General features: G+C 38.0%; 2 protein-coding genes across 6 annotated transcripts in view; one reads left to right on the top strand and one right to left on the bottom strand.

Moving 5' to 3' along the window:
* The window catches only part of LOC137252740 (facilitated trehalose transporter Tret1-2 homolog), a 61,162-nt gene extending 49,952 nt beyond the window's left edge, over nt 1-11,210 (top strand). The window contains exons 2-6 of one of the 3 annotated variants that reach the window (XM_067788822.1): nt 7,043-7,275; nt 7,345-7,475; nt 7,553-7,893; nt 8,720-9,141; nt 9,211-11,207. In XM_067788822.1, the coding sequence (XP_067644923.1) occupies nt 7,054-7,275; nt 7,345-7,475; nt 7,553-7,893; nt 8,720-9,141; nt 9,211-9,417 (1,323 nt within the window). In that variant the 5' untranslated portion in view covers nt 7,043-7,053 and the 3' untranslated portion in view covers nt 9,418-11,207. Of the gene's footprint in view, nt 1-7,042; nt 7,276-7,324; nt 7,476-7,552; nt 7,894-8,719; nt 9,142-9,195 lie in introns of those variants that run through there. The other 2 variants (XM_067788823.1, XM_067788824.1) reach the window with 2 other exon arrangements.
* Nucleotides 1-26,904, bottom strand: part of Tsp66E (Tetraspanin 66E) — a 483,181-nt gene that overhangs the window by 284,094 nt on the left and 172,183 nt on the right. The gene's annotated exons all lie outside the window — the stretch shown is intronic.

Here is a 26,904-nt window from a genome sequence, read left to right as displayed (position 1 = left end):
AGTGAAAGATAATGTTTTTAGGTAAATAAGCAACAAGGCAAAAAAAAAAAAAAAATGGTTGTTTTCCATTTCAACTTTTTTTATAAAAACAAAACCTTTCTAAACTCTGGAAAGCGTTGATGTTTTTGTCGACTTGGGAGTTACAATGAATTGCAAACTTAGTTTCAACCCTCATATTAATGCCACAGTCAATAAAGCGAGAGGGGTTTTAGCATTTGTGAAAAGATGGGCAAAAGAGTTTGGTGATCCTTACGTTACAAAAACCCTTTTTACATCATTGGTGAGGCCGATATTAGAATATGGATCGATAATTTGGAATCCGCGTTATCAAGTTGATGTGGATAGACTAGAATCAATTCAAAAACAGTTTTTACTTTTCGCCTTGAGAAATCTTCAATGGGACTCTCCGTATAATCTTCCTCCTTACACTAATCGATTAAAACTGAGAAATCTTCCTACACTTGCAAGTCGTAGGGAAATGCTAGGTGTACTATTTATGGCTAGACTTTTAAATGGATCGATTTCAAGCCCATTTCTTTTGAACGAAGTAAACTTGAATGTTCCATGCCGAGTTTCAAGGCATTATAAACCTATAATTCTTAAACAATGCAGAAGCAATTTCCAACTACACGAACCTTTTCTATGTTTGTGTGAAGATTATAACTCTCACTCGAGAATAATTGATGTTTCGGACTCGCTCTTTGCCATAAAAAGACGGTTCTATGTTCTCTTAATAATTAAAAAATTATATTTACTTTTAGTCTATTGTATTTTGTGAATATATATTTCTCAGCTGATGAGTTTCGGTAACAAAAAAATTATAAATAACACATAAATAAGAATTAGGATACATAAAAAAAAAAACAAAAACAAAAAAAAAAAAACAGAATGTATGAATTAAAAAAACACCAAAAACAGGATTAGCCTGGGTTCATCGGGCAACTTGAGGGCAGTGCGCTGCCACAACGTCCGAGAACAAAAAAAAAAAAAAAAACAGCTGACAAATATTCAATAATAAAGCCAATGACTCTGCGTGTAAGGCGTGGTTTTTATTAATTTTAATAAATTAATATTAGTTTTAAACCTAATTTACCTATAGTGTTTTTTTCATTGTCAAAATATGGAAGCAAATATATATATATATATATATAACTCGGCGGCCTCCGTGGTGTGATGGTAGCGTGCTCCGCCTACCACACCGCATGCCCTGGGTTCACACCCCAGACAAAGCAACATCAAAATTTTAGAAATAGGGTTTTTCAATTAGAAGAAAATTTTCTAAGCGGGGTCGCCCCTAGGCAGTGTTTGGCAAGCGCTCCGGGTGTATTTCTGCCATGAAAAGCTCTCAGTGAAAACTCATCTGCCTTGCAGATGCCGTTCGGAGTCGGCATAAAACATGTAGGTCCCGTCCGACCAATTTGTAGGGAAAATCAAGAGGAGCACGACGCAAATTGGAAGAGAAGCTCGGCCTTAGATCGGAGGTTATCGCGCCTTACATTTATTTTTTATTTTATTTATATATAACTCATTGATATAACTACTTTCTAGTAGTTTAAATAGCAATATGTTTTCTTGTCATGTCGTTCAAAATGTTCTTGATTAAACATAAAGAAATAAATGAAGGCAAGACGCAATATCCTCCGAAGAGATTTTGAGCCGAGCTTATCCTCCGATTTGCGCCGTGCTCCTTTTAATTTTTCCTACAAATTGGCGGGACGGGACCTGCATGTTTTTCCGCCGACTTCGAACGGCATATGCATGGCAGATGAGTTTTCACTGAGAAGCTTTTAATGGCAGAAATACACTCGGATAATTTGCCAAACACCTTCTAGGAGCGACCTCGATTAAAAAGTTTTTTTTTAATAGAAAATTTTTTTTCGAAACTTTTGCTATTACTTTGCGCGCGAGTTGAACCTAGGACCGTGGTTGGCGGAGCACGCTATCAGCAAACCACGGCGGCCGCTTGGATGTTATATACAATACTACCGATATTTAGGATTTTTTTCAGTAAATAATATGTACCATGCATGTAGTGTAGTGGAATTTAGAGCTTAGGTTAGGTTAGGTTGAACTGGCCGGTGCATGAGGACCTCACATAGACTGAGTGAGTCCGTAGTGTTACCAGAAGTTTGTTTTAACGACCAAACTGAAAAACCCTATCAAAACCCAGGACCTATGTTATAAAATAACTCCATCCTCTTGGCAAATACTGCCAGCTTTCTAGGACTTAAGCCACTTGCTGCTTCTAGATCTGACCGCTGTATCACTCCTAATAGCTGGAGTCTTAGCCTGCCAAGCGCAGGGCACGAGCACAGAACGTGCTCGATCGGTTCCTCCTCTAAACCGCACTTCCTGCATCTGCTATCACTGACCAAGCCTAATTTAAAGGTATGTGACGCCAGAAGGCAGTGTCCAGTCAGAATACCCATCATGAGTCTACAGTCCTCTCTTTTTAATGATAGAAGCAACTTTGATAGTCTAAGGTTGTAAGACCTACACATAATCTTCGACACTTTACAGCCCCGCGCTTGAACCCACGCCTTTTCTGCTTGGTCGATCATGTGCACCTCTCGCCTTCGCTTAACCACGTCCATTCTAATTGGGACTTCTACGGAGCAAGCTTCAAGGGATGCGCCCTTTTTAGCTAGTTCATCCGCTTTTTCATTCCCATCTATTCCCATATGCCCTGGGACCCAATATAGATGTATGCTTCTCCCTGTCCCGATTCACTCCAGATACTGCTTACACTTTAACACGCATCTAGATGCTGTGCTATGCGAGATTATTGCCTTAATTGCTGCTTGACTGTCTTGAATTTAGAGCTTCTGTCTGATAAATTGAGGAAGATACGATAAAAAAAAACCTGTTTTCTGATGTATTGGGGATGTGTGCTATAATCGGATACAAAAATATGCCTTCTAACAAAATTTCATCCAGATATCTGAAAAATTGAGGGATTAGTTTGCGTTCAAATATACAAACGGACATGGCTAAATCAACTTAGAAGATTTTGGGGAGTGTTATCGATGTTGATGGTCCTTTACCGCATATATAGATGGTACGTTACGGTAAGAAGCACCAATAAGGTACAAGCTCGACCATGTCTGGACAGATTACTTATTGGTAGCGGGTACTTGTTGTGGCTTGATGAGCAGCGGAACTGCTGGAAGGTAGTAAGGCGCAGACTACGGGACACCCTAGGGCGTGAACAGTCAGCAACCACGATTTGTACAGATGACCGGGTCTGAGGATGTTGACATCTAGCTCAGAACACTTCGTGCGATATAACTATAATTAGCACGTGACATACTGACAAGAGTGTGCCCGTCCAAAAAAGATTTGTTTCCAGTACACGTAGCGAAACCATTTCTCTAGACTGGGATCAGGCTCTGGCCCCGGATTGTATTCAATACCTTAACAGAGCAGGAAAATATGAAGCAGTTCCGCTGCAGGATGACAATTTGTGCTGGGAGGATGAAAATTTGTGGGAGGGGCATACCAAATTAAATAGGGTTACACTGGAATGACAGCCCTTGATCGGGAAAAGTCCCGAGTTGCTCATAAGACCGGCTGCCTAGGGGTACACCACTTATTGGTGGGTCTATGCCTTTTCCTTTATGGACTTACAATTATGAGATTCTTCACTAACTTAATATACCATTTCATAATCATGAATGTTATGAAAAAATACTGTGTTTGCGTGAAAGCGAGTTTGTTTCCGGAGTTCTCTCAGTACGATTTGGTTTTTGAAAAAGCCTTAGTGAAAAGAGCGCTTAGGCGTATATTTGTTTTTGGTATGCGTCTAGTCCTTTCCGACTGTCAGAGAAAACCGGCCATGCGATATGCCGAACCAAATGCAGTAGTGCGGTTCGAATTTGTTTCTCAACAAATCCAACATCAAAGGAGTGTGCTTTCAAGCCCTCTCCCGGGAGAAAAGACTTTGAAGAGATTAACACGATATTATCGAAACAGATGTCGGCTTGTCCAGCGTGTTGTCACATTGGCTAAATTTTTCCCAAAATATTCAATAATGCTTTCTCTTTCCCTGAGGATATTTTCGTTGTATATATATAGATACAAGCAGACCCGGCAGACATTGTTCTGCCCTAAATTTGGCCTATCTGCATACTCTTTAATAAGCTTTTTCTGTCTAACTCTGCCCTACCCCTCTACACTTTTTCTTAATCTTTTTATTCACTCCTCCCTCCGTCTTTTTCGCTTCATCTCCATCTTCGTCTCATTCTATCTCTTTATCAGCCTCCTTCTCTCTTTTCATTTCTCTCAAGTTTTTCTCCTTCTTCTTCATCTCTTATTGCCAGTCCCAGAGGGTGGTATGTATTTTGTTCCATTCCCATTCCCAGTTTCAGTCCCAGTCCCACTTCGAGTCTCAGTCTCAGTCCCAGTCCTAGTCCTAATCTCAGTCGCAGTCTGTCTCTGGTATACTTCCCGGAAAAAGGCATCGTAAATACTAATATAGGCAAATTTATATACCAAATTTCAGTCAAATCGAATAGGTATGTGGGTATTATTAGTTCATGTCTTCATTTCGGCTTCACATGCATATTTATCAGTTTTGCCAGGTTGATGCGACTAAATCGAATATCACAATGAAAATACTTTAAAGCTCTCAGAAACAGCTTTCATTTGATATCCATAATACACACACATTCTAGGGGTATCCGGGTCCATGTTTTGGCCTATATCTCGAGACCGTAGTCACTCAGCGGTGTAAAATTTACTCGGTATTATAGAACGCATCAACAGATTCAATTTGATACCCATAATATAAAAACACATTCTAGGTGTATCCGGGTCCATGTTTTGGCCTATATCTCGAGACCGTAGTCACTCAGCGGTGTAAAACTTACTCTGTATTATAGCACACATCAACAGATTCAATTTAATACCCATAATGTAAAAACACATTCTATGTGTATCCGGGTCCACGTTTTGGGCTATATCTCGAGACCCTAGCCTCCCAGATGTATGAAAATTATCCTGTACTATAGCACTCATCAACAGCTTTCAATTGATATCCATATTGTATAAACACATTCTAGGGGTACCCGGGTCCACGTTTTGGGCTATATCTCGAGACCCTAGCCTCCTAGTTGCATGAAAATTATCCTGTACTATAGCACTCATCAACAGCTTTCATTTGGTATCCATATTGTATAAACACATTCTAGGGGTACCCGGGTCCACGTGTTGGCCTATATCTCGAGATCCTAGTCACCCAGGGGTATGAAAATTATCCTGTACTATAGCACTAATCAACAGCTTTCATTTGATATCCATATTGTATAAACAAATTCTAGGGGTACCCGGGTCCACGTTTTGATCTCAAGACCCTAGGCACGTAGCGAAAAAAGAGGTACACGTTGGCCGATTCTCAGACCTACCCAATATGCTCACAAAATTTCATGAGAATCGGTAATTTGCTTGATGGTTACCATAGCAACGGGTGGTTGTGTGCGTATCGGGCGATGTCGTGCTCACACGTATAATTGTGAATGATAACTAAGTGTGATATCTTCTGCATAGACGTCAAAATTCCAAAGTGATTGGATCACCTGATTTGTAATTGATTATCGCTGTCTCATTCTGTATCTCTTTCTATCACCCGCTGAATATAGGCGCCGCCATATTGAACACCCTGTCAAAACGCTAAAAAGTAGCCATATTGAACATCCTGTCAGCCAGTTGACAGATAAGATATCACACTTAGTTATCATTCACAATGACACGTATTTACAAATGGCGCTTGTTGCTTTCTGCTTGTGTGGTGGCCGGGCAAGCGACAATCACCCGATACGCACACAACTACCCGTTGCTATGGTAACCATCAAGCAAATTTTGTGCGTTGCCCGGCAGCTATACTTTCATCCTCGCAGAGCGGGTCGGTTGTTGGTCCCAATACAGTAAAACCACACTCCAATGTGACCAATAAAAAGCTTTGTGTAAATTGTTAGAAGGACATAACCGTTTAAACGGTTAAGCGGCAATTAAGTAAGTATGTAATACACTGACCACGCTTTTTGATGTCCCATGACGCCCAAGTCAGCGCTTTTTGTGTACATATGAGGTTGTATGGCGTATTCAGCCCATAGTTTCAGATCTTTTGAAAATGATGAACAGGAATCAACAGTGTCCATGTCTAAATAATTCGAAGTTCTTCCGTTGTATAAGGTCAATTTATTCGAAATATGATGCGTGCGATGATTTCCTGCAGCTTGCTCAGGATATCCGAAATAGCCTTTTCAACTTTTGGTTTTTTGGGAGGTTGAAAAGATGGGTGAAATTTGCAGACTGTTTATTAGAGTAGACAAAGTCAATTGTTGTATATTTTTTCTCTTCAATTTATTAGATAACAATATAGTTGGAATCGGTTCGACGAATCGGGTGTTTTGATTTGATTTGGAAAAAATATCGATTAAACCGAATTTCAAGTTTTCGCGTTTTTAGATAGACTAACATCAACCAACACATTTCCTGTCCGAAGCTAATAACTAAAATTTCGCATTTTGTTGAAATGATTTTCTAAAATTATTTTTTTTCCGCTTATACAATTTGGGAAAATTTTGAAACCAAATGTTCTAATACTAAAATGTTTACATAATATTTCGATAGAAGTCTTTAAATGTACTACAATTCTATAGAAAGGGTAAATTCTACGATATACATATATTGGAACGATTTTCCCTCATCCCTTGTAAAATTTGGTTTCGAGACAAACCAGTTTCAGCGTTGTGCCATCATCAGTGTCGATTTTCGTTTCTCTCCATTAATACATCATTTATCCACCCTGTCGGAAAATCAACAAAACAAATAAGTCGGTATATTCTACGTTAAAGGGCCAAACCAGAACTCTTTTTTAAGTAGATTAAATCAAATAATGAGCACAAAAATATGTAATTTATGTACCAATAAAATGTTTTACATTTTCCATATCCCAAACATTAAAAAGTTTATATTACGCAACTGCGTATGTATTGTTCGAAAAGTCAAAAAAAACTATATGGGTTCTACTAATTACTTTCAGGTACCATTCTCATGTTTGCTTTTGGATATTGCTTGGGATGGTTTTCGTTAATGTTGCCGAAGTTGCAGTCACCTACAGAAACATCATTGACATTTGTTCTAACTTTGAATGACGGTTCGTGGATGGCGGGCTTAACTGCGCTCGGAGCGGGTTTCGGTAGTATCGCTTTTGGCGTTCTGGCCGATCGTATAGGACGCAAAGCATGTCTTTACATTTTAGCTATCCCATTAATAGTGAGTTGAACAAATTGCAGATTTGTCTATCTTATACAATTTTTAATAGAAATAAAATATATATTATAGGCTTCTTGGATCATGGTTTACTACACATATACCGTGAATTATTTACTTGGTAGTCGATTCGTGGTTGGATTATCAACTGGCGGTGCATTTGTAATCATACCGCTTTTTATTGGCGAAATATCGGATCCGAAGCAAGTGTGATGGGTTGTATGATTACAACAACAAATTATAATATTATAATGATCTCAATATTTTTATAATTTCATAGAATACGGGGATGTTTATCGTCCTTCTTCTCCTTATCTTTCTACATTGGTGCAATTTTTGGTTATGTAACGACACCACGCCTCTCATATCATTTGTTGGCCCTTGTTGGTGTAGCTTTGGGTGTTATCTATTTAATTTCTCAAATGATATTTCCAGAAACTCCAATGTATCTTTTGCAATGCGGTCAAGAATCACGTGCAATGGAATCTTTGAAATTTTATCGTAATTATCAACCGACGCACGGTGATACAATTAAAGAATTCGAACATGAGTTCGATAGCATGAAAGAGGCTGTGAACGAACAAACATGCAATAAAGAACATTTGACCTGGCGAGATTTTTGTAAGTAGAAGTTCGGGTATTTTCCCATAAATCAAATTACTTATATTTTCCAGTCTAACTTCTTTAAATGATAATACCAAGGACAGAAATATCAATCAATGAATTTTGGTCTCGATTGGAAACAAGTAAGGGTTGTCGCACAGGAGTGAAAGTGAAGATTTTTCTATGGAGACTCAAAGCCTTTTGGGCATTTTAAAAAGAAAATTAAGTTTAAATTTGTTTTTTTTTTGTAATTTTTTCTACAAAGTCTTAGTTTAAACCTTCTGCGACATCTTTTGACCCCTCTCCCAATATTTTTGGACAAGTTTTAGCAGTTGTGAGCTAAAGTAAAGAATTACCGTTTGGGTACTTCTCCATCCAATCGACTACAAAATTTTTGGTAGTGATGGTGATGTGGTGGTACTTATTAATCAAATAAATAAAATCAACGATTATCAGGTGATAATAAACAGTTCAAAATATATTATATATGAGTTTTGGTTCCGTTTGGAAATCGCTACGGTTTGTTATACAGGGATCCAAGCTCAGATTGTCCTATGACAACTAAACATATTAATATATGAACTTTAGGCACTGGAAGACGTTCTTGAACCGCCTCCAATAGAGACCAGCATTTATTTGGGAAGACATTCCTGAACCACCTCCAATAGGGACCAGCATTTATATGTGATATATTTTGACCTTCGGAATAGCATCTCAAGGGGTTATACTGGAAAAGTTCGGTTTTTGGGGGCCTGCCTAATTTATATGCTGAACATGGTGCTATTTTGCTTTTACGCAATATTCTTAATATTTTTTTAAATAATATTGGTACTTTATATCGCAGGTAATAAACGAGCTAGAAGAGCTTTTGGAAATGGTTTCGTTCTGATGCTACTAAATGTTTTCTGTGGAGCATCTGCGATGCTTCACTTCACAGCCAGCATATTTGATGCAGCTCGTACTCCAATACATCGAGACACAAACTCACTCATCGTGGGATGCATTCAAGTTACTGGCGTCTATATAGCGACTATTCTAGTGGATACATTTGGTCGCAAACCTTTATTGATTTTCTCAGCCGGTGCTACCTGTATAGGCATGACCATGCTTGGAGCATATGATTTTCTATTGCAAAACACATATGTTAATATGTCAGAGTTTAGTGCATGGCTACCACTAGCGAATGTTTGCATCATTATGTTTGTGGTTAATGTAGGTCTTATGCCTATACCGTTTGTTATGTTGGTAGAATTGATGCCGCCCAAAGTAAGTAATTGTACAATTTAACTTTAAATTTTTAGTGCCTTAATAATTTTTAAGTTTTTCATTGCATAGATACGCGCAGAGGCAACATCAGCATGTTTAGTGGTTTATGAAATTTTATGCTTTATATTGCTCAAAATGTTTCCCATAATTAGTGCTGCGTTTGGTTTTGCTGTTCCAATGTGGTTCTTCGCCATTATATGCCTGTTGGGTTCGATATACGTCGCGTGCTTCATTAAAGAAACTAAGGGCATGCTTATAAATGATGAGAATATATAATTCCAAATTCTTGTGTTTATTAAAAATTGTGTTGAATTTTAAACTCGAAAATATTGGATTTACGTGAAAAACTGACGAAGTAACTACATTTTGCCTATCTGATGGCAGAAGAGCGGACATACTTATTTAAATAATGTTTTTTATAGTTATGAGTGTTTCCGAATTTAAACCGATTGTTTAAGTCTTAATTTTACAAATGTATATGCAAACATTGTGGATAAGACACATGTGATAACTTCTGCATAGACGTCAAAATTACAAATAGAATTGATCACTTGATTTTTAATTGACTATCGTGGTCTCATTATGTATCTCTTTCTATCGCCCCTATACGCCGCCATATTGAACATTCTGTCAAAACGCTGCCAAAACGCTTTTAAAAGAGCAATCCTGAACATCCTTTCAGGCTGTTGACGGATAAAATATCACACTTGTTTTATTCACAATGTATGCAAATGTCAATTATATGCTTTTTTTTTTTAATGAATCTTAATCTAAGGTTTTGTAGTCATATTTGACTAGTATTTTTGTCTTCAAGTCAGAATTATATGTATGAACTTTTGAATATACATAAGGGATGTTCTATCACCACTGGTGAGACAATTGTACGCAAATTGATAAAACAAGCTGGGAATTGCTCGTTCTAATGGATAAGTGAAATATCTTAGTATTTTTGCAAATTAAAGTAAGGTTTCTAATTAACCCGGGTGGAACAAAAAAAAAAAAAAAAAAAAAAACGCTTCACATTAGTAAAGTTTTGTACTATGAAAACTGTGCGAATATAGATGTAGATTATTTTGTTTAAATACTTTAACGTATACATAATAAACACTTGGTCAATCTAATACCGTAAAAATAAAAAAATTTTATGAAATGACTTGATTGCTATATAAAGAAAGCATTTATCACGGGTGGGGCAAGAACCGCAATGGGTACCTTGTGGGATTCCTGACAAGGCGTTTATGGGTAAGGATGACGACATATCGGCTCCAATTGACACATACTGAACAAAATAACTATAAATTTCAGTTTTATTTTTGCAACGGAAATAGCAAATTGTAACTGACGAATTTGAAGTATACTTTTAGGCACATTGGTCACATAACATAATAACTGTATAGGTAAAGAGCCAGTTAATGGTGACTTAACCATAACCAGATAAAACAGCTGATAGAACCAACCTTATGGAAATCAATGTAATCGATTAATGGTGCCATGCCATAACGCCAAAGCCATAACCATACCATAGCCAACCAATTGGTTTTTGGTTTTTCGCCATATGCATAACCTAAAAATATTTGAGTTGGATAATTTATTAACTTTTTGTTGATTTTTTAATTATTTTGGATACGTTTTGACTAAGGGATTCATTTTTTGTGGTATATGTTTGTAATTTTTTTTGAGTTTTCTTCATATTTGTGAAATTTTCACGATTTTTAGGTTAATAAGGCACCAATAACTGATGCCAATTTGATATGGATAAGTAAAAATATGGTTATGACTATGGCGTTATGATTATGTCAACTTTAACTCGGGCTTAAATCTTGCATATTTTTCTATATACATATACGGACAAATCCACATAACTTTAACTTTTCTGTTCCCCGGATATTATTCTGGACAGAAAAACTTAAAGCTGCGAACAGCACATCGGCATTAAGTTTGTTTTGTAAAAAGATTTTGAAGAACTTTGAATGGTAAAAACGTGGCCTCTTGAACTTTTTAAGCGTAGAACTTGACTTCTTTTTGTGTTATTTGTTACATTGTTCTGAAATTAAAACCGTATATGTCTCTCAATTCGAAATTATCCGCAGCCAAGGTAGTGTAATAATATCCACCTAGAGCTTTATTCGAGATTCAGTTATCTGAAAGGATTCAACGATAAATCTTACAAGTTTTATCATATAAAATTAAATCTCGACACGCAGAAGATTCAAGTTAAATATTCATTAAATATTCAATCATTTGCGCAATCATTACAATATTTCTGGTATGGCAACCTAAAATTCATATGTGATGTAATTTTGTATAAGAAAATATTTTAAGGTAGGAGTAGTTTTTAAACTCATTATGGCAGATGATTTTTTGAAGATTTCCAAGCTAAGATTTTTATTGCCAAACGCGAGTAAAATAAAACATGTAAAAAATAGAACATTCAGATATGTTTTTGCTTAATAGAACATGTGAAAATGTATGCGTTTAGTTCCAAAATATAAGATATTTTTGTGGATGAAAAACTCCACAAAAATTGAAACTGTGCATGCACTCCCACTTCATAGTTTTTTCAATACGACAAAATAATTTAATAAATGTCTATTGTTAAAGCACGAGGTGCAGATATAAGTGTAAGGTGCAATAACCTCCGAAGAGATTTAAGGCCGACCTTCTCTTCCAATTTGCTTCGTGCTCCTCTTATGTTACCCTACAAATTGGCGGGATGGGACACATTTGTTTTATGCCGTCTCCGAAAGGCATCTGCAAGGCATATGAATTTTCGCTGAGAGCCTTTCATGGCAGGAGTACATTCGCAGTGCCTGCCAAACACTGCCGAGGACGACCCCGCTTAGAAAAACTTTCTTCTAATTGAAAAAACCTATTTCTAACATTTTTTCTTAATGTTGCTTTGTCCGTGGTCTGAACCCAGGATCTTCGGTGTGATAGGCGGAGCACACTACCATCACACCACGGTGGACTCATTCTATAAGTTAAGTCTTCATTTAGTCTTCAATAATTTGTTCAATCATAACAAATATTTCAGGTATGGCAACCAACAACTCATATGCCACGTAATTTTTTGGTAGGAAAATATTTAAAGGTAGGAGCAGTTTTTAAATTCATGTATGAACGATGTTTTTTGAGGATTTTTATGGCCAAATGTGAGTAAAATAAAAAAATGTACCAAAATAGAATATTTAGAATTGTTTTTAGCAATTTCTTATGGGCCTACTGATTTGTACGATGGAGCGCCTAAAAATATTCCACACAATTAGTATTAAAAAGCAAATAGAACTAGTGTGTACCTAAATGGTGAATAAAGGAATATCAACAAAAAGGCAATACTACGAGATCAATTGCAAAGCGAGGAGCGGGGCATTCATATGGGTGAATGGTTAAAGGCGTCTGCATTCACACTAGTATAAGATATAAATGTTGGATATTTCGAATTCCAATATTCAGCTCCCGAAGAGCTAGCTGATGAAGAATTGAAATTCAGAAACATGTCCTAGTAACCATCGCCGTTTGTAAACTTTGGTATTTTTCTCTAATATTAATAACAAAAACAGTTATAGTTTGTAATTTGGTTGAAAATTGTTTGAGGTAAGTCGGTTACAAATTGTGGAAAGCAATTAAGATAGATTAAGTTCGCACATACCTCTTCTTAAAAATTTTTTTTGCAGTTACAACCTTATTAACAGGCCTCTTGAGATACAACTTTATTAAAGCTCTCGCTGAAACACTTCCTCTTTAACAAAGCTTTACAATGACGACCTTTATTTTAGGATAGGTCTATACACTGAAAGAAATGGTGCTAGTAAAATAAGCAAATCGGTTCTGTTTTTCTTGACTTAACGGAGATTCTGTGAAATTGATCGAATTACGGTTAATTCGACCGAGTTCTTTGTTAAACGAACAAATTAGTTTAGTCATTTCAACAGAAGAGAAATTGTCGCTCTTAAGTTAACAAAATTCTGTAAAATTGACAGATTCCTGGTCAATCTAACTGATTTTTCTGTTAACACAACTGATCTCACTGGTCATTTCAACAGCGATCAACAGCCTATATATGAGCAAATTTCAAAGAGAATTTTACGCTCACTGCGCTCTCTACTTTGTACTTATGACGATGGTACCACTTGTTTAAAAAAAAACCAAAATAAGAAAACCACCAAATCGAAAAACACACAAAATGGGAAAACAACAAAAAACTAGTTTTTCAGTTATCAACACAAAACGAAAAACCCTTTTTTGAATTTACTGTGCAAAAAATTACCGGGACACCTATTTATCGGGCACAATTTTGCAACTTCTCGTCCAAGCGAAATGCAAAATTGCGCCTACTTGTTGCAAAAGTTTTGTTTGAACGAACAGGATTTTTCCAAAGTTAGTAACATTTTTTTCAAGTTTTTACGAATTTTCACTCAGGCGAACGAATTTAATAAGATAATAAAAAACATCCTTTTTTAATGTTGATGTTTTCGACAACATAAAAGTTTGAATTGTTTTGGAATAGTTTCAACTTAAAGTGTTACGAAAATTAAACTTGCCGAATTACATGTAAAGTTACTCCAGTGGTGAAATACCTTCTAGCGATTTGATTCTTTACTTTTCTACAACTGACAAGTTCTCTATTTAAAATGTTATGTCAAACATTTATACAAGTTTTGCTCGAACAATAAAGTGTGGCAACTACATGCGAGAGAAGAAATTGAGAATGAGTTGAGCTGCAACCGAAAGAATTGAGAATCAGTTTTGTGACTACTATTTTCATTTCTATTTGCAAAGCGAAGTTCAAAACTATAAATTAAATAAATTGTAAAATATAAAACTTGGTGAAAGTGCGTTTAATAAAACAAAATAATAAAGTGTATAATGTTTAAGGTGTGCCAGCATATTTGATGTAAGCCCAATTGACGTTCGGTTAGTAAGTGTCACCGTGGTGTGATGGTAGCGTGCTCAGCTTGCCACACCGTATACCCTGTGTTCGCACCCCGGGCAAAACAACAGAAAAATTTTAGAAATAAGATTTTTCAATTAAAAGAAAATTTTTCTAAGGGGGGTCACCCCTCGGCAGTGTTTGGCGCTCCGTTTGTATTTCTGCCATGAAAAGCTCTCAGTGAAAACTTATCTGCCTCGCAGATGCCATTCGGAGTCGGAATAAAACATGTAGGTCACGCCCCGCCAATTTGTAGGTAAAATCAAGAGGAGCACGTCGCAATTTGGAAGAGAAGCGCGGCCTTAGATCTCTTCGGAGGTTATCGCGCCTTACGTTTATTTATTTATATGGCAACATAGGCACTTTCATACAAAGCTGTCGCAACAATTTTTTTTGTTCATTTGACTACTAAAACGGTCAATTACGAATCAACGATTTGTGCGCAGTTGATTCAACATCTTGTTGCGATGGACAAAAATTAACAGAAATTTCGGTTGAATTGACCCGTATTTCGGTTGATTTTACCAGTCTTTTTCTTCCAGTGTACATGAGAGGGTATCACCAACCAAAGTTGGAAATGTGATCCCGGGTTCGACTACATTGTGGAGAGACTTCAGGAATAGAAACAATGTTTTTCAGCACCCTGTAAAATCAGAGATACTAGTTTGTATTTCATAACCCTTTAAACTAATAAATAAATACTTAGCACGATTTACCTCCGAGGAGATGAGTTTTCACTGAAAACCTTTTCATCGCAGAAATACTCTCGGAGTGTTTGCAAAACCCACTGCCGAGGGGTCACGCTTTTTAGAAAAATTGTTTCTATATTATTGATGTAGTTTTGCCTGGGACTTGAACCTAGGACCTTTTTTGTGGTAGTCCTCAGCCTAAATTCTATCGAAACTTCGATGGCGAGATGTCGGTTAACTTTCGTCCATACAAATCGACCCACCCTAATAACACTGGTTTACAGCCAAAACGCACCAGAGAAGCCATTATGAAATTCCTATGTAAAATCACCCCCTGATTTCGAAAATCAAGGTTATTTTTAATTCTATGGTAAAGTTTTTGAGATAGTGACGAATAACGGTTTAAAAAAAAATAAAGTTGGGTCCATTTAATCATATATATCTCAAGAACGAATCGAGCAATTCCAAAACGGTTTGAAGCTTTTAAAAGGTAATATTTGCTATAAACTGTGCATACAACACTTTTTGCTAGGACCTGGAGGTTCAAAGATAACGAACAATCATTACGGATTTTTTCCATTTTTTTTTGTAAAAATATAAAGAAATTTGTAATTTGCGAGGAAGGATCTCGAAAACTCTTTATTGTTTTGCAGGTTTGTTTTTTTTTCTCTCTAAGCTCTGTTTTATTACAAAAAAAAATAAGCTTTCATTCAACAAAATCGATGGACTAATACAAAAGTTATAAGCATTCAAGTAAATATATCCATTTAATACTTAAGTACCCTACTGGTCCATATGTGTTAGTATTCGTATATCAGTTAGTTAGCGTAAATATCTCTAAAACGTTACAATAGAATTAAAAATAACCTTGATTTTCGAAATCAGGGGGTGATTTTACATAGGAATTTCATAATAGCGTCTCTGGTGCAGAAAAAAATTGGAATTTGTGATCCAGTGTAATTATATACATATATGGTGTGTAAATTAATAAATAAATAAATAAGACATTTGACAGCCCAGGCTATATTATAGAAGTAGTTTTGGAGTAATATGTATATTGAAATTGTGAATCTCGTACAACTCGGTTGCTGGTGAGGTCGATTCTTAAATTATTTGGTTATTGCTTTGTGAACACATTAGTGAATTTTTATAAAATGGTCGCGTTATGTGAAAATTCGGAAAGTGTATTTAAGCGTCAATATCAAATGCTGATGCTGGCATCAGTTTATGGTAGAAACTCTTTTTATAGAACATAATGCGGCAGTTACCCACCGACGTGTGCCGTACGTAAGGACGTTTGTCGTACGAAGCACGTTTGACCGAACTCTCAAGCCCGTAGGAATCAATGTGTGCGTCTGTGTACATGTACATAACATATTTGTGTGTGTATTGTTTACAGATAAGCACTGTTGCCATTGACCATTTTGCATGTATGCTTATTGAAACATCAACTTTTTCCAATTTAATTTTTAATATTGTAAAAGGCCGGAATACATATTAAATAAGTATAAATAGATTAAATATTTATAGTCAGTACTTTTACATAATTATTTCGAATTATTTTCACAATTTTTCAAACTTTAATTAGGTGTTTTTGCATAAAATTGCAAACGGTCAAAAATTAGGGCACAAAAGTTTACTAGGCAACTCTGTCTAGTGAGAGAGCGATCAGCTGACACGTTCTTACGGAAAAAATCAAAATTGTTTTGATTTCTACGTTCCGGGCTACGTACGTATGGGCGTTGCACGTCGGTGAGTTTTCGTTTACATTGCACATTCATAAGATAGGTCGTGTCAGCTGACACGTTTTTGGTAAGTACGTTCGTGAGTAACTGCCGCATAATATTGTTACGAATATTAGCAAAACTAAGGAGTGCTGCCATCTCCAGGCCGATGCTAAGCAGTGACGTGAATTCACATTAATAATTCAATCATTATGTATCTACATAAACGAATCAATAATTGCGTCTACACATATGTACACATTCCGACGAGCACCATTTACATACAAGGCAGCGAGAGATGAGATGTCACACACAGATGAATTTACTTATACGCTTATGTGTGTGCGGGAGACTGTAAACTACAAACTCACATATGTACATCTGAGAAGCGCTAAAAAGTAGACAATTGTAAACAAGTAGAAACTATATGAGAACTATACACACACGAATATAGTTGGTAAGTTCTGGAAATAGAAGAGCCTAGATGTATGCAGCGTAAACTATAAAAGCGGCACAAGCGAGTAAAATGTAATTCAGTTTGATTTGAGTTGTCAAGCAGTTTGATTAGTAGAGTTTCATTGAGCTATCAATCAGTGTGGTTATTAAGCAAGCTATTCGTTGCACAGTTCGTTATTGTGAAGTACTTTAATAAAGGCCATTTTGCATTATTACAAATTGGAGTTATTTATTCAACAGTTTAGTGATTCGAACTTAGCAGAGGATTGCAAATAAGAGGATTTGCAAGCAAATTCGTTACAATTGGTGTCAGAAGAGGAATTGTTGAATAAATTCCAGAGGACAACAAGGACATGGCAAAGTTAAGTGAATTGAAGATCCCGCAACTGAAGGAGTTGGAGAACCGTGGATTGAATACAACTGGCATTAAACACGAACTTCAGGCACGACTACGAGAGGCAATGGAATTAGAAGGAATTGATGTGGAAGAGTATGTCTTTCATCTTGATGTCGAGGAGACAACAAAAATTGAAGAGAAAAACGAATCATCACAGACAATTACCAGCACAGACTTGAACATGATATTGGCTGCAATAACTGCTCAAACATCGACAGTAACATGTAAGATGGAAGCGCAAGAGGCACGTATAACAGAAATGTCATCACAAATATCCACCAACATGTCATCACAACTGGAAGAACAGAAAACGTATATGTCATCACAGATGGAATCCCAAGAGACACGAATAACATCGAAGATGGAAGAACAGAAGACGTATATGATATCCCAACTGGAATCGCAGGAAACCCGTATAACATCACAATTGGAAGAGCAGAAGACATATATGGCATCCCAGCTGGAAACACATGAGACACGTATTTCAGAAATGTCGACACAGATTAAATCAAAGATGTAAACACAACTGAAAGAGCAAGAGGCGCTTATATCATCAAAACTCGAAGCGCGTATGGACGAGAAAATAACGCAGTTTGAAAAAAAATTCGAGGCAGAGGTGGATGCATTGAGAGGTCGTATACAGGAATTGCAACTTAATCGGCCGACTGCTTCAGCGAGCAATACGAAGGTAAAAACTCCATCTTTTGACGGTTCTCTTCCTTTCCAGGTCTTCAAGCTACAGTTTGAGAAGACCGCAGCAGTGAACAACTGAAATGCGGAAGATAAAGTTGCTGCACTGTTCGTGGCAAATTGAGTTGCAAAACTGCTACCAAAAAGCAAATGAGACATTGCAGGAGTTTGCTTCAGATATTGAAAGATTGGCTCAGCTTGCAAATGCAGATGCACCCGTGGAATACACTGAAAGGGTAAAGATTCAGAGCTTTATAAATGGCATACGAGATGTGGAAACGAAGCGGGCTACATATGCGAATCCAAAACTAACGTTTGCTGAAACGGTATCGCATGCACTGACTCAGGAAACAGCCTCACTTTTGAGTAAGCCAGCGCACAAAGCACGCCGTGTGGAAGTAGAAAGGCCAGAGTGGGTGGAAACAATTTTGGAAGCACTGAAGGGATATCAACAGAAGAATGCCGGAGTTATTAAATGTTTCAAGTGCGGCAACCCAGGTCACATTGCACGTCATTGCGATCTTGGTCCTAATAGTTCCAACAATGTGGGTGGCCATAAACGCAAAGCTGGAGGAGATGAGCAAGAGCGAGTAAGAAGTAGAGAGCTAGATCCAGCTATTGAATGCCCTGTGATATCTGTGTCGCAAATTGGTAGAAAATCGAGCAGTCTTACCGTCAGAGGGAATGTGGATGGCAAAGAACGAATACTGACTGTAGATACGGGCGCATCTCATTCCTTGATCCGATCTGACTTGGTCAACAGGAGAGTAAAACCGTTACCTGGAGCAAAGTTGCGTACGGTCACAGGCGAATATAACCAAGTCCAGGGAGAAGTAATATGTGAAGTCCTAATTGGGAAGGTCATGGTTCTACACAAATTCGTTGTGGCGGAGATCGTTGATGAAGTTATATTGGGAGTGGATTTCTTGGTTGACCATGACATCAAGATCGATATGCAGAGAAGAGTGATGCATTATGAGAACCAAGATGTGCCACTTAACTTCAGTTTGGAAAAAGGGTTCAGCAGTAAGCGAGTGCTGGTGGAGGAGATTCGACAGATACCACGAAGGTCAAGGAAAGTAGATCGAGCAAAGGTTGATGGATCGAATGTGCCAAATAAAGCGAAATTAAAAGTACCTGCGAGGAAAAGACCGGCATCAACAAACCCTAATGGACGCACTAAAATGACTGAAAGAATTTTTCAGAAAGAATGCAAGGATGGTTTCAAGCCAGCGCGCACTTTTGTTGGGAAACGTCGGAACGATACTGAGTATGTGAAGCCAATCCGTCAAGAACAAGCTCTACAAAGTAGTTCTTCATTGGCCAAGCAACAGAGTGCGAGAGAACGATCGAGAATAATGAGTAGTAAGATGGAACACAGGTACGACAGGGAAAATAATTCGGAAGGTTTCCGGAATGGAGATTTGGTACTGTTAAACAACCCTCACCGGCGGAAAGGTGTTCCAGCCCAATTTCGGTGCAATTGGTCAGATCAGTGATACCATCTACCGCATACAAACCACTGGGAAGCCACGGATTAGAAGGGTGGTACATTTGGAGATGCTAGCGGCGTTTAGATTGGGAGATTTGTCTGATCGGGACGATCAGACACAGACATTTCAGTGAAATGCACTGCAATTCGGTTGATTTTGCCAGCTTTTTTTACAATGTCACTTACTCTTACTCACCCCTTGACTTGAACTTAATGTATTCGGTATTGGTATCCAGAACCCATCTTTATCCTATATTAGACTTATTTCAACCGTCGCTTCGCCGATAAATACAATTTCTACTGCGTAATTAAAATTATTTTTTGATAGGGAAGAATACAAAATTAAGGCAACAACAGAACATTACGAGGGCTGGTTCATATTCATCATCCCAAGAAACTGAAATAATGGTGAAGTGTGTACGTAATCAATCCTCTTTTTTCGTATTTCTTAAAATTCACGAGGCTATCTGGTCTCAATGGCTGCCAAACAAACTAAATATCATTGGACGCTTTCAGTGAATATAAGTTTTGATCAATCGCTGAATGATGATTTCCTGAAAGCACCGTTGAGCATTTGTGATCCACTCAACGGGATCCTCTCAATTGGGATTTTACGTCAAATTACTGAGCATAAATTTTTCTTCGCTACCTTTGCTCAACGTGTTTATTCGGCTATCTGGCAGTTCTTTGACATTTTAAAGTATTGGTCATGAATACAATTTAATACTCTTTATATTATAGTGAAGTGTGAAAAATAATTTAATAAGTCATTTTCTTAAAAATTTAAGGATTTTTTTTTCCTTTGGCAACCCACCGTTCAGAAAACAAAATTTCATCATTCAACTGATGGAACATGTTTGCAATGTATCAACAAAATTAGTGTTTGCTGAAAGCGCCTTTGTATACAAAAGAAGTGTGATATGTTATTTGTTTGTTGTTTATAATATGGCGCGCATTTTCCCAGCCATCTGCAACGAGTGATAGACAGAGATAGAAAGAATGAGATTAACATAGTAACTTCAGAACAGGTGATCACAGTTGATTATTATTTTGACGTCTATGCTTTCGCTATCACACTGGCCGTGTCCACAATGTTGAATGTCGCCGTTTGCTCGAACAGCAGGCCATTAGGTTAGGTTAGGTTTGGTGGTAGCTACCCTGATAGGGGAAGCTCACTTGGACAACATGAAGGTCCGTTGTAATACCAAATACAAAAAAATCAAATAATGGTGACGTAGATATAGCTGCTTAGAGAATTATTGGTTAGCTACGATAAAGTTCCGAATGATACCTACCGATCTCAATCTTGGCTAAATCCTCGGGAGATCCAATTGAGTCGCGACCGAAGTACCTTCCCCTTGTTCTGGCAAATGCTGTGCAATCAAGCATAAAGTGATTTGTTGATTCCACCTCCTCATCCTCCATACAGCTGCAGAAGGATGGAGTTTCCAGTATATTGAGACGTACCGCATGGATACCAATGGGACAGTGCTCTGTCAAAACGCCAATGACCATTGATAGGTGAGCCTTAGTGAACCAAAGTACTTTCGCAGACCTCCTGCCATCCACTTTCGGCCAGAAAGATCTTGCCACCCTGCAAGAGGTGGGGTCCGCCCAACGTTTGCTGAGCTGACTCGAGGCCCAGCTATGGAGGAGCAAACCACAGGTGGCCAGCGGAATTCCGAGATCCCTACAGCCATCTTCATCCGGTTCAGTTGTACCGCTGCGGGCTAAGAGATCCGCTTGGCAGTTTCCCGGGATATCACAATGGTCCGGGACACAGATAATCCTAATTATAAAATAGTTCGATGCAATCGCAAGCGAGGTCAGACACTCCCAGACCACCCTCGATCTCACTGTAGTTGAACTCAAGGCCTTGATAGCCGCTCAGCTCTCAGAGTAGATGTTGAATTCCCTAGCCGTAGTAGCACTGGCTAACATTTTATCCATCGAATCCTTAATCGCAGCAACTTCCACTTGAAATACACTGCAATGATCAGCCAATTTGAACTTGCGGTTTACATTTAGCTCTTTACAAAAGCCCTCGAATACCCTTATAGTGGGCTTTGTTCAAACTGCAGGTGTTTATACTGCGACGTTTCTAGTAGACAGATTTGGTCGTAAGCCTCTGCTAATTTCTTCATGCATTGCAACTTGCGTGGGTATGACGACATTTGGTTTATACGGTTTTCTGCTGCAAAATACCTCCGTGGACTTATCAGATGTAAGTTCATGGTGGCCTCTAGTGAATGTTTGCTTTATTATGTATGTAGTAAATGTAGGTCTTATGCCAGTACCGTTCGTATTATTGGTGGAAATGATGCCGCCCAGGGTAAGCCATTTTAAATTTTAATAAAAATATCAGTAATTTGTATAACCTTTTTTCGAAATCTAGATACGCGCAAAGGCATCATCAATTTGTTTAGTTTTATTTAATATTTTAGTATTTGCTTTGCTGAAAATATTTCCAATATATTTTTCTGAGTTCGGATTCGACGTATCAATGTGGTTTTTTGCCATTGTATGCTTGCTGGGGTCGATATAAGTTTGGTGCTTCATTAAGGAAGCTAAGGGCTCGTCATTTCATGATGTGGAAATAAAAGAATGACATTTTTACGTTCAAGTCCGAGTTTACTAACGAATATTTTCGTTGCTGATTATCGGCATTATCTCTTTTGGTGTTGCGCATTCCAAATAATTTTTGAAACAATTTTTTTATTCACTAAAAATTTCAAAATTAAACATGAAATTATCATCATCATCTAAGTAATATTTTATTTTAGTAATAAAACTATGACAATTTGTGGGCGCGATTTAAGCCTGAGCTGCAAAACACTTTGAAAACGAATTATGTTCCACGCTTGGAACCACTCGAGAAAAACAAGGACAGCTTTGCTGTTGTTGTTGTTGTTGTAGCAATGAAACTTGCCGTTTCAACAGGGGTGGACCATAAGGAAAGGGGTGTTAGAGGCGTTGGTTCCACATTACAATTAAAGAGATGGTTGGTGTCATGTGGGGACACATTGCAAGCAGGGCATACATTTTGTATGTCGGGGTTGATTCTGGATAGGTAAGAGTTTAACCTGTTACAGTATCCAGAACGAAGTTGAGCAAGAGTGACACGCGTTTCCCTGGGGAGTATGCGTTCCTCTTCTGCGAGTTCTGGATATTTTTCTTCAAGTACTGGATTCACCGGGCAATTCCCGACATAAAGGTCCGACGCCTGTCTATGGAGTTCACCAAGGAACTGCTTGTGTTTTCCCGCTTCATACGGCTGGGTTCTCAGGTGCCGTATTTCCTCAAAATGCTTACGGAGATGACTCCTTAGGCCCCTAGGCGGTGCTGGTTCGTCAATCAGATGTCTGTTGGGATGCCCAGGTTTCTGGGTATTCAACAGAAACTGTTTGGTCAGCATCTCATTTCTCTCCCTGATGGGGAGTATTCTCGCCTCATTGTGCAGATGGTGTTCTGGGGACATAAGAAGACAGCCCGTGGCGATTCTGAGAGCAGTATTTTGGCAGGCCTGTAGTTTCTTCCAGTGACAGCTTTGCTATTACCTCTAAGTCTCCTCTCTGGCTCTGTTTGTTTTAATTTTATTCTTTAACTAACTGATACAAACGTGAAAACATATGGCAAATATTCAAAATAGCTCATTTTACCAATTATGAAGGCTTAGAGTTTGTAGAATTATTGTGAAACTATTTGCAATTGAATGCAGCGTGACGTCAAAGCTAAAGTTTAAGGTAGTTGCTTCCGGAGAGCCAATCACTAAGAAGCGAGAGTAACAGCAGCAGAAAAATTATGCAAAGTTTGAAGATCTAATTTTAGGGGCACAATATGTGTAATGCATCAAATCAGTTTTCATCGTGCGAACCAAAATTTCTATAATATAAAGAGTATTCATTGAATCCAGTGAAATTTTTGGTATTATAGAATGGTGACTATGAATGTGAGTGACTGCGACGCAAAGGGTTACGGTGTCATAGATAATTTGTCCCTAAATTAACAAAAAGTTCACGAAGAATTATATTTACATACACACACAAAAAAGTGAAGTTTTAACACTTTTCGGAGTAATATCAAAGCTACTTTTGGTGTATTTTAAAATTTAGAAGTTTTTTTTTAGAAGTTCTATGAAAATAAATTATGGTGTCAACGCTGTTGCTTAACGGGCAATGCGTAAAGCCTGTAAACAGCAAGCCACAGTGGTGTGGGGGAAGCGGGATTCGCTGTTCACACCGAGTCAACCGAAGTAACATCCAAATAATTATTCTCTCTCATTATTATTATAATTTAAATTCTCTTTTTAAAATAGCTTTTTTCAGCACTTCTTAGAGATGAAATTCACACTATTTTGGTAATATAACTCTGCAACTAAATAAGGTTTGTGAAATGATTATATAAACATCTTGTTGAGCCCAAAACTTGCATGACGATTACATTTCTAATACCGCTTACATTATACACTGGGAAAGGTGAAGTTATATACGTTTTGCAATTGTACTTTGAACCGGCTCAAATTTGTCCAAAGTTGGTCGAAGCGCTTCGATTTCGGAATCAGTTAGCAGCCCTGCTTTTAAGTTTATAATTCCACAAATTTATGTCCACTCGCGACGTATTGTCAAATAATTTACTTATTAACATTAGAAGAACTGTACTAGATGTCAAAATGAGTTTATCTCCGACAGGAAAATCGAAAGACTTTGCCACCCAAGCCGTTAGAGAAACTGTTCAAAAATGTACGGTGGGTTTTAGGCAAAGCGACAGTACATTGACATAAAATATTATCAATACGTTAAGTAAACTACAACATAGAAGAATAAAATTCCTCTTATTTAAGAAAACATCGTATGAAGCGAAACTGGGAGTGCTCGAGAGAAAAGCTCTTCAAAAGATTTATGGACCTCTACGCGTTGGCGATGGCGAGTACCGAAGAAGATTTAATGGTGAGCTGTACGAACTATACGCAGACATCAACATAGTCCAGCGAATTAAAACGCAGCTGCTGCGCTGGCTAGGCCATGTTATGCGAACGAAAGATGATGCTCCCGCCAAGAAAGTGTTTCTATCGGAACCCACCTATGGAAGCAGAGGTAGAGGGCGGCCCCCACTCCGTTGGAAGGACCAGGTGGAAAACGATTTAAACTCCGTTGGTGTGACCAATTGGCGCCGGTTGGCGGAGGGAAGGTGCGACTGGCGCGCCTTGTTGGACGGCCATAATCGTTTAGACGGTTAGGCGCCAATTAAGTAAGTAAGTAAGGATGACTGCATTGAAATCCTTAATTACCTGGGAGCCAAAAACAAGGTTTTGTTAGAATGGGTTCCGGGCATCAGGGACATGAATGTAATGAACATGCAGATTAGCAACTTAGCAAAGCAGGGTGCTACCGCAGCATTCTATAGTTCAGAGCCCCTTTGTGGACTCACAAAAGCTCACACCAGAGAAACCATAAGTAATTGGAAAACAAAACAATTCAGATGCCACTGGATTGACTCCCCAGGGCAAAAACGGACCAAACTGTTTATACTTCCGGCAACGAACGAAAGTATCAGCCAAACTCATTAATCTAAGCAGGGAGGACCTACGAAGTCTCACTGGGTACCATACGGGACACTACGGACACAAGATATCACCTAGAGGTTTACGCCGATCACTTTATCGGCGGCGGCGGCGAAGGCGGCGCGCCGGCGTACGCCGATGTTCTTACTTTAAACAGCATGATTTTTCTATTTAAAAAAATAATATTTAGGAAAGGTTTTGTTTGTATGTACATATTTAAGGAAATCAACGTGTTGGCCATTTCGGAAAGATCTCGCAGACCCCGGTCTTTGGAATTGGTACTGCTACGTCTGCTGAAAAGAAATAGAGATACATAAAATAGCCACACCTTTGTCTGCATATCTCGTGCAATGCGTAGTTTCACCTAGGGTTAACTCCTAATAATCGTCGCGAACACAATTTCTTTAAATCATTGGTGGCTCCTTAATGGTCTATTAATACTCATTACTCTCGTGGCACAGGGCGCCTCCAGTTTTTTCGGCTGTTTTTAAGAGCTACAATTCCCGATGTGCGAATAGTAGCAATCCCGACCATCAGCCGCTACCTCGCCTCCGGAGCCTCACACCATATGCTAGTACAGAAGCTATAGGACTGCGACTTCGAACTCATACCTTCGTCGACGTCACTTTCCTAGAAGCTCTAGGTGTAGCTCCGAAGACTTTCCAACGGATGCTTTTGTCGCGCTATGCTGCCGACCTACACCAAAGAAACACCTTGAAACGTTAGAGAGGGACTATTCGACCAAGGATGCCGCCGTCGAAATCATAAGCAGTCTAAGTGGATGTTATTCGTATGGGTGAAAATCGTATAATCCTCGGCGCATCTACATAATTAAAATTTTACAAGGACCTGGATAAAATTTTTAAAATGTAGACCAAAGATTGCAGACGTTTGTGATCACAGCATTGATTTAAATAGTCTTCGTTAAATCAAATTTAGAATGAAAGTCGACGGATTTTAAGTTGAAAGATCTTAACTACTGTCTTCCGGCCTTATGATATAAAAGCTTATTATTGATGACCTACACGGTCAGTTTTCAGACAAGTTCGACTGTCCACTACGTTAGGGTGGTAGCACACACGGTCATTAGTTCCACTGTCTTGTGAAAGCTTTTGTTTCGCCACTTTGAGTGTTCTTGCGAAGGACAAAGCCTCACCTGGTAGATATATGTGCCTACATATTCACATTTGTAAAAGGAGCCGTAACGTGTAGGTGATATTTAAACTTGGTGTTATCAATGTGATTCACTCCAAGGGACTAGTTTTGGGTAGGGCCGCCAACTTTAGGAAATGTCAAACCAAGAGACTTGGGTGTTGAAGGATGAAGTGTGAAAATCAAGATTTCAGACGCTGTTGTATAGTTTCGCAAATAAACAATGTTTGAATGTAAGACCAAGTGATTTTTCAAATCCTTCTCATACGTACATATATGTATAACCTCAACTTAAGTATGAGGTAAGAATCATTTCAAAGGAGTGTTTATGCCCCTAGAACCTACTAAAGGATTTTGCATCACTGATTTCGCTTATTTTTCAGCCAATCGCAATATACATTTTTTTTTTAAATCGGCACCTTTTTTGGGTATTTTGCTTTTTTTAACAACTTTACAATTTGAAAACATGTTCGCCTTGGGACATTTTACTTGAATTCATTGTTCATTCTCAATTTTTTCAAAAATGCATAGTGAGCATATAAATTTATTATATAACTTTTATTTTAGTGTTTTGTTTTAATAACTTGCTGAATTGGGTGATGCAAAGTACGTGTTAAGCTGACATCGAAAGCGCCTGTTATTTTTAATAAATTTTGAACAGTTATGAAGAGTT

The sequence above is a fragment of the Eurosta solidaginis genome, chromosome 5 (assembly GCF_040869045.1).
Source record: "Eurosta solidaginis isolate ZX-2024a chromosome 5, ASM4086904v1, whole genome shotgun sequence".
NCBI classification, from domain to species: Eukaryota; Metazoa; Arthropoda; class Insecta; order Diptera; family Tephritidae; genus Eurosta; species Eurosta solidaginis.
This window is presented reverse-complemented; position numbering and strand designations above follow the sequence as displayed.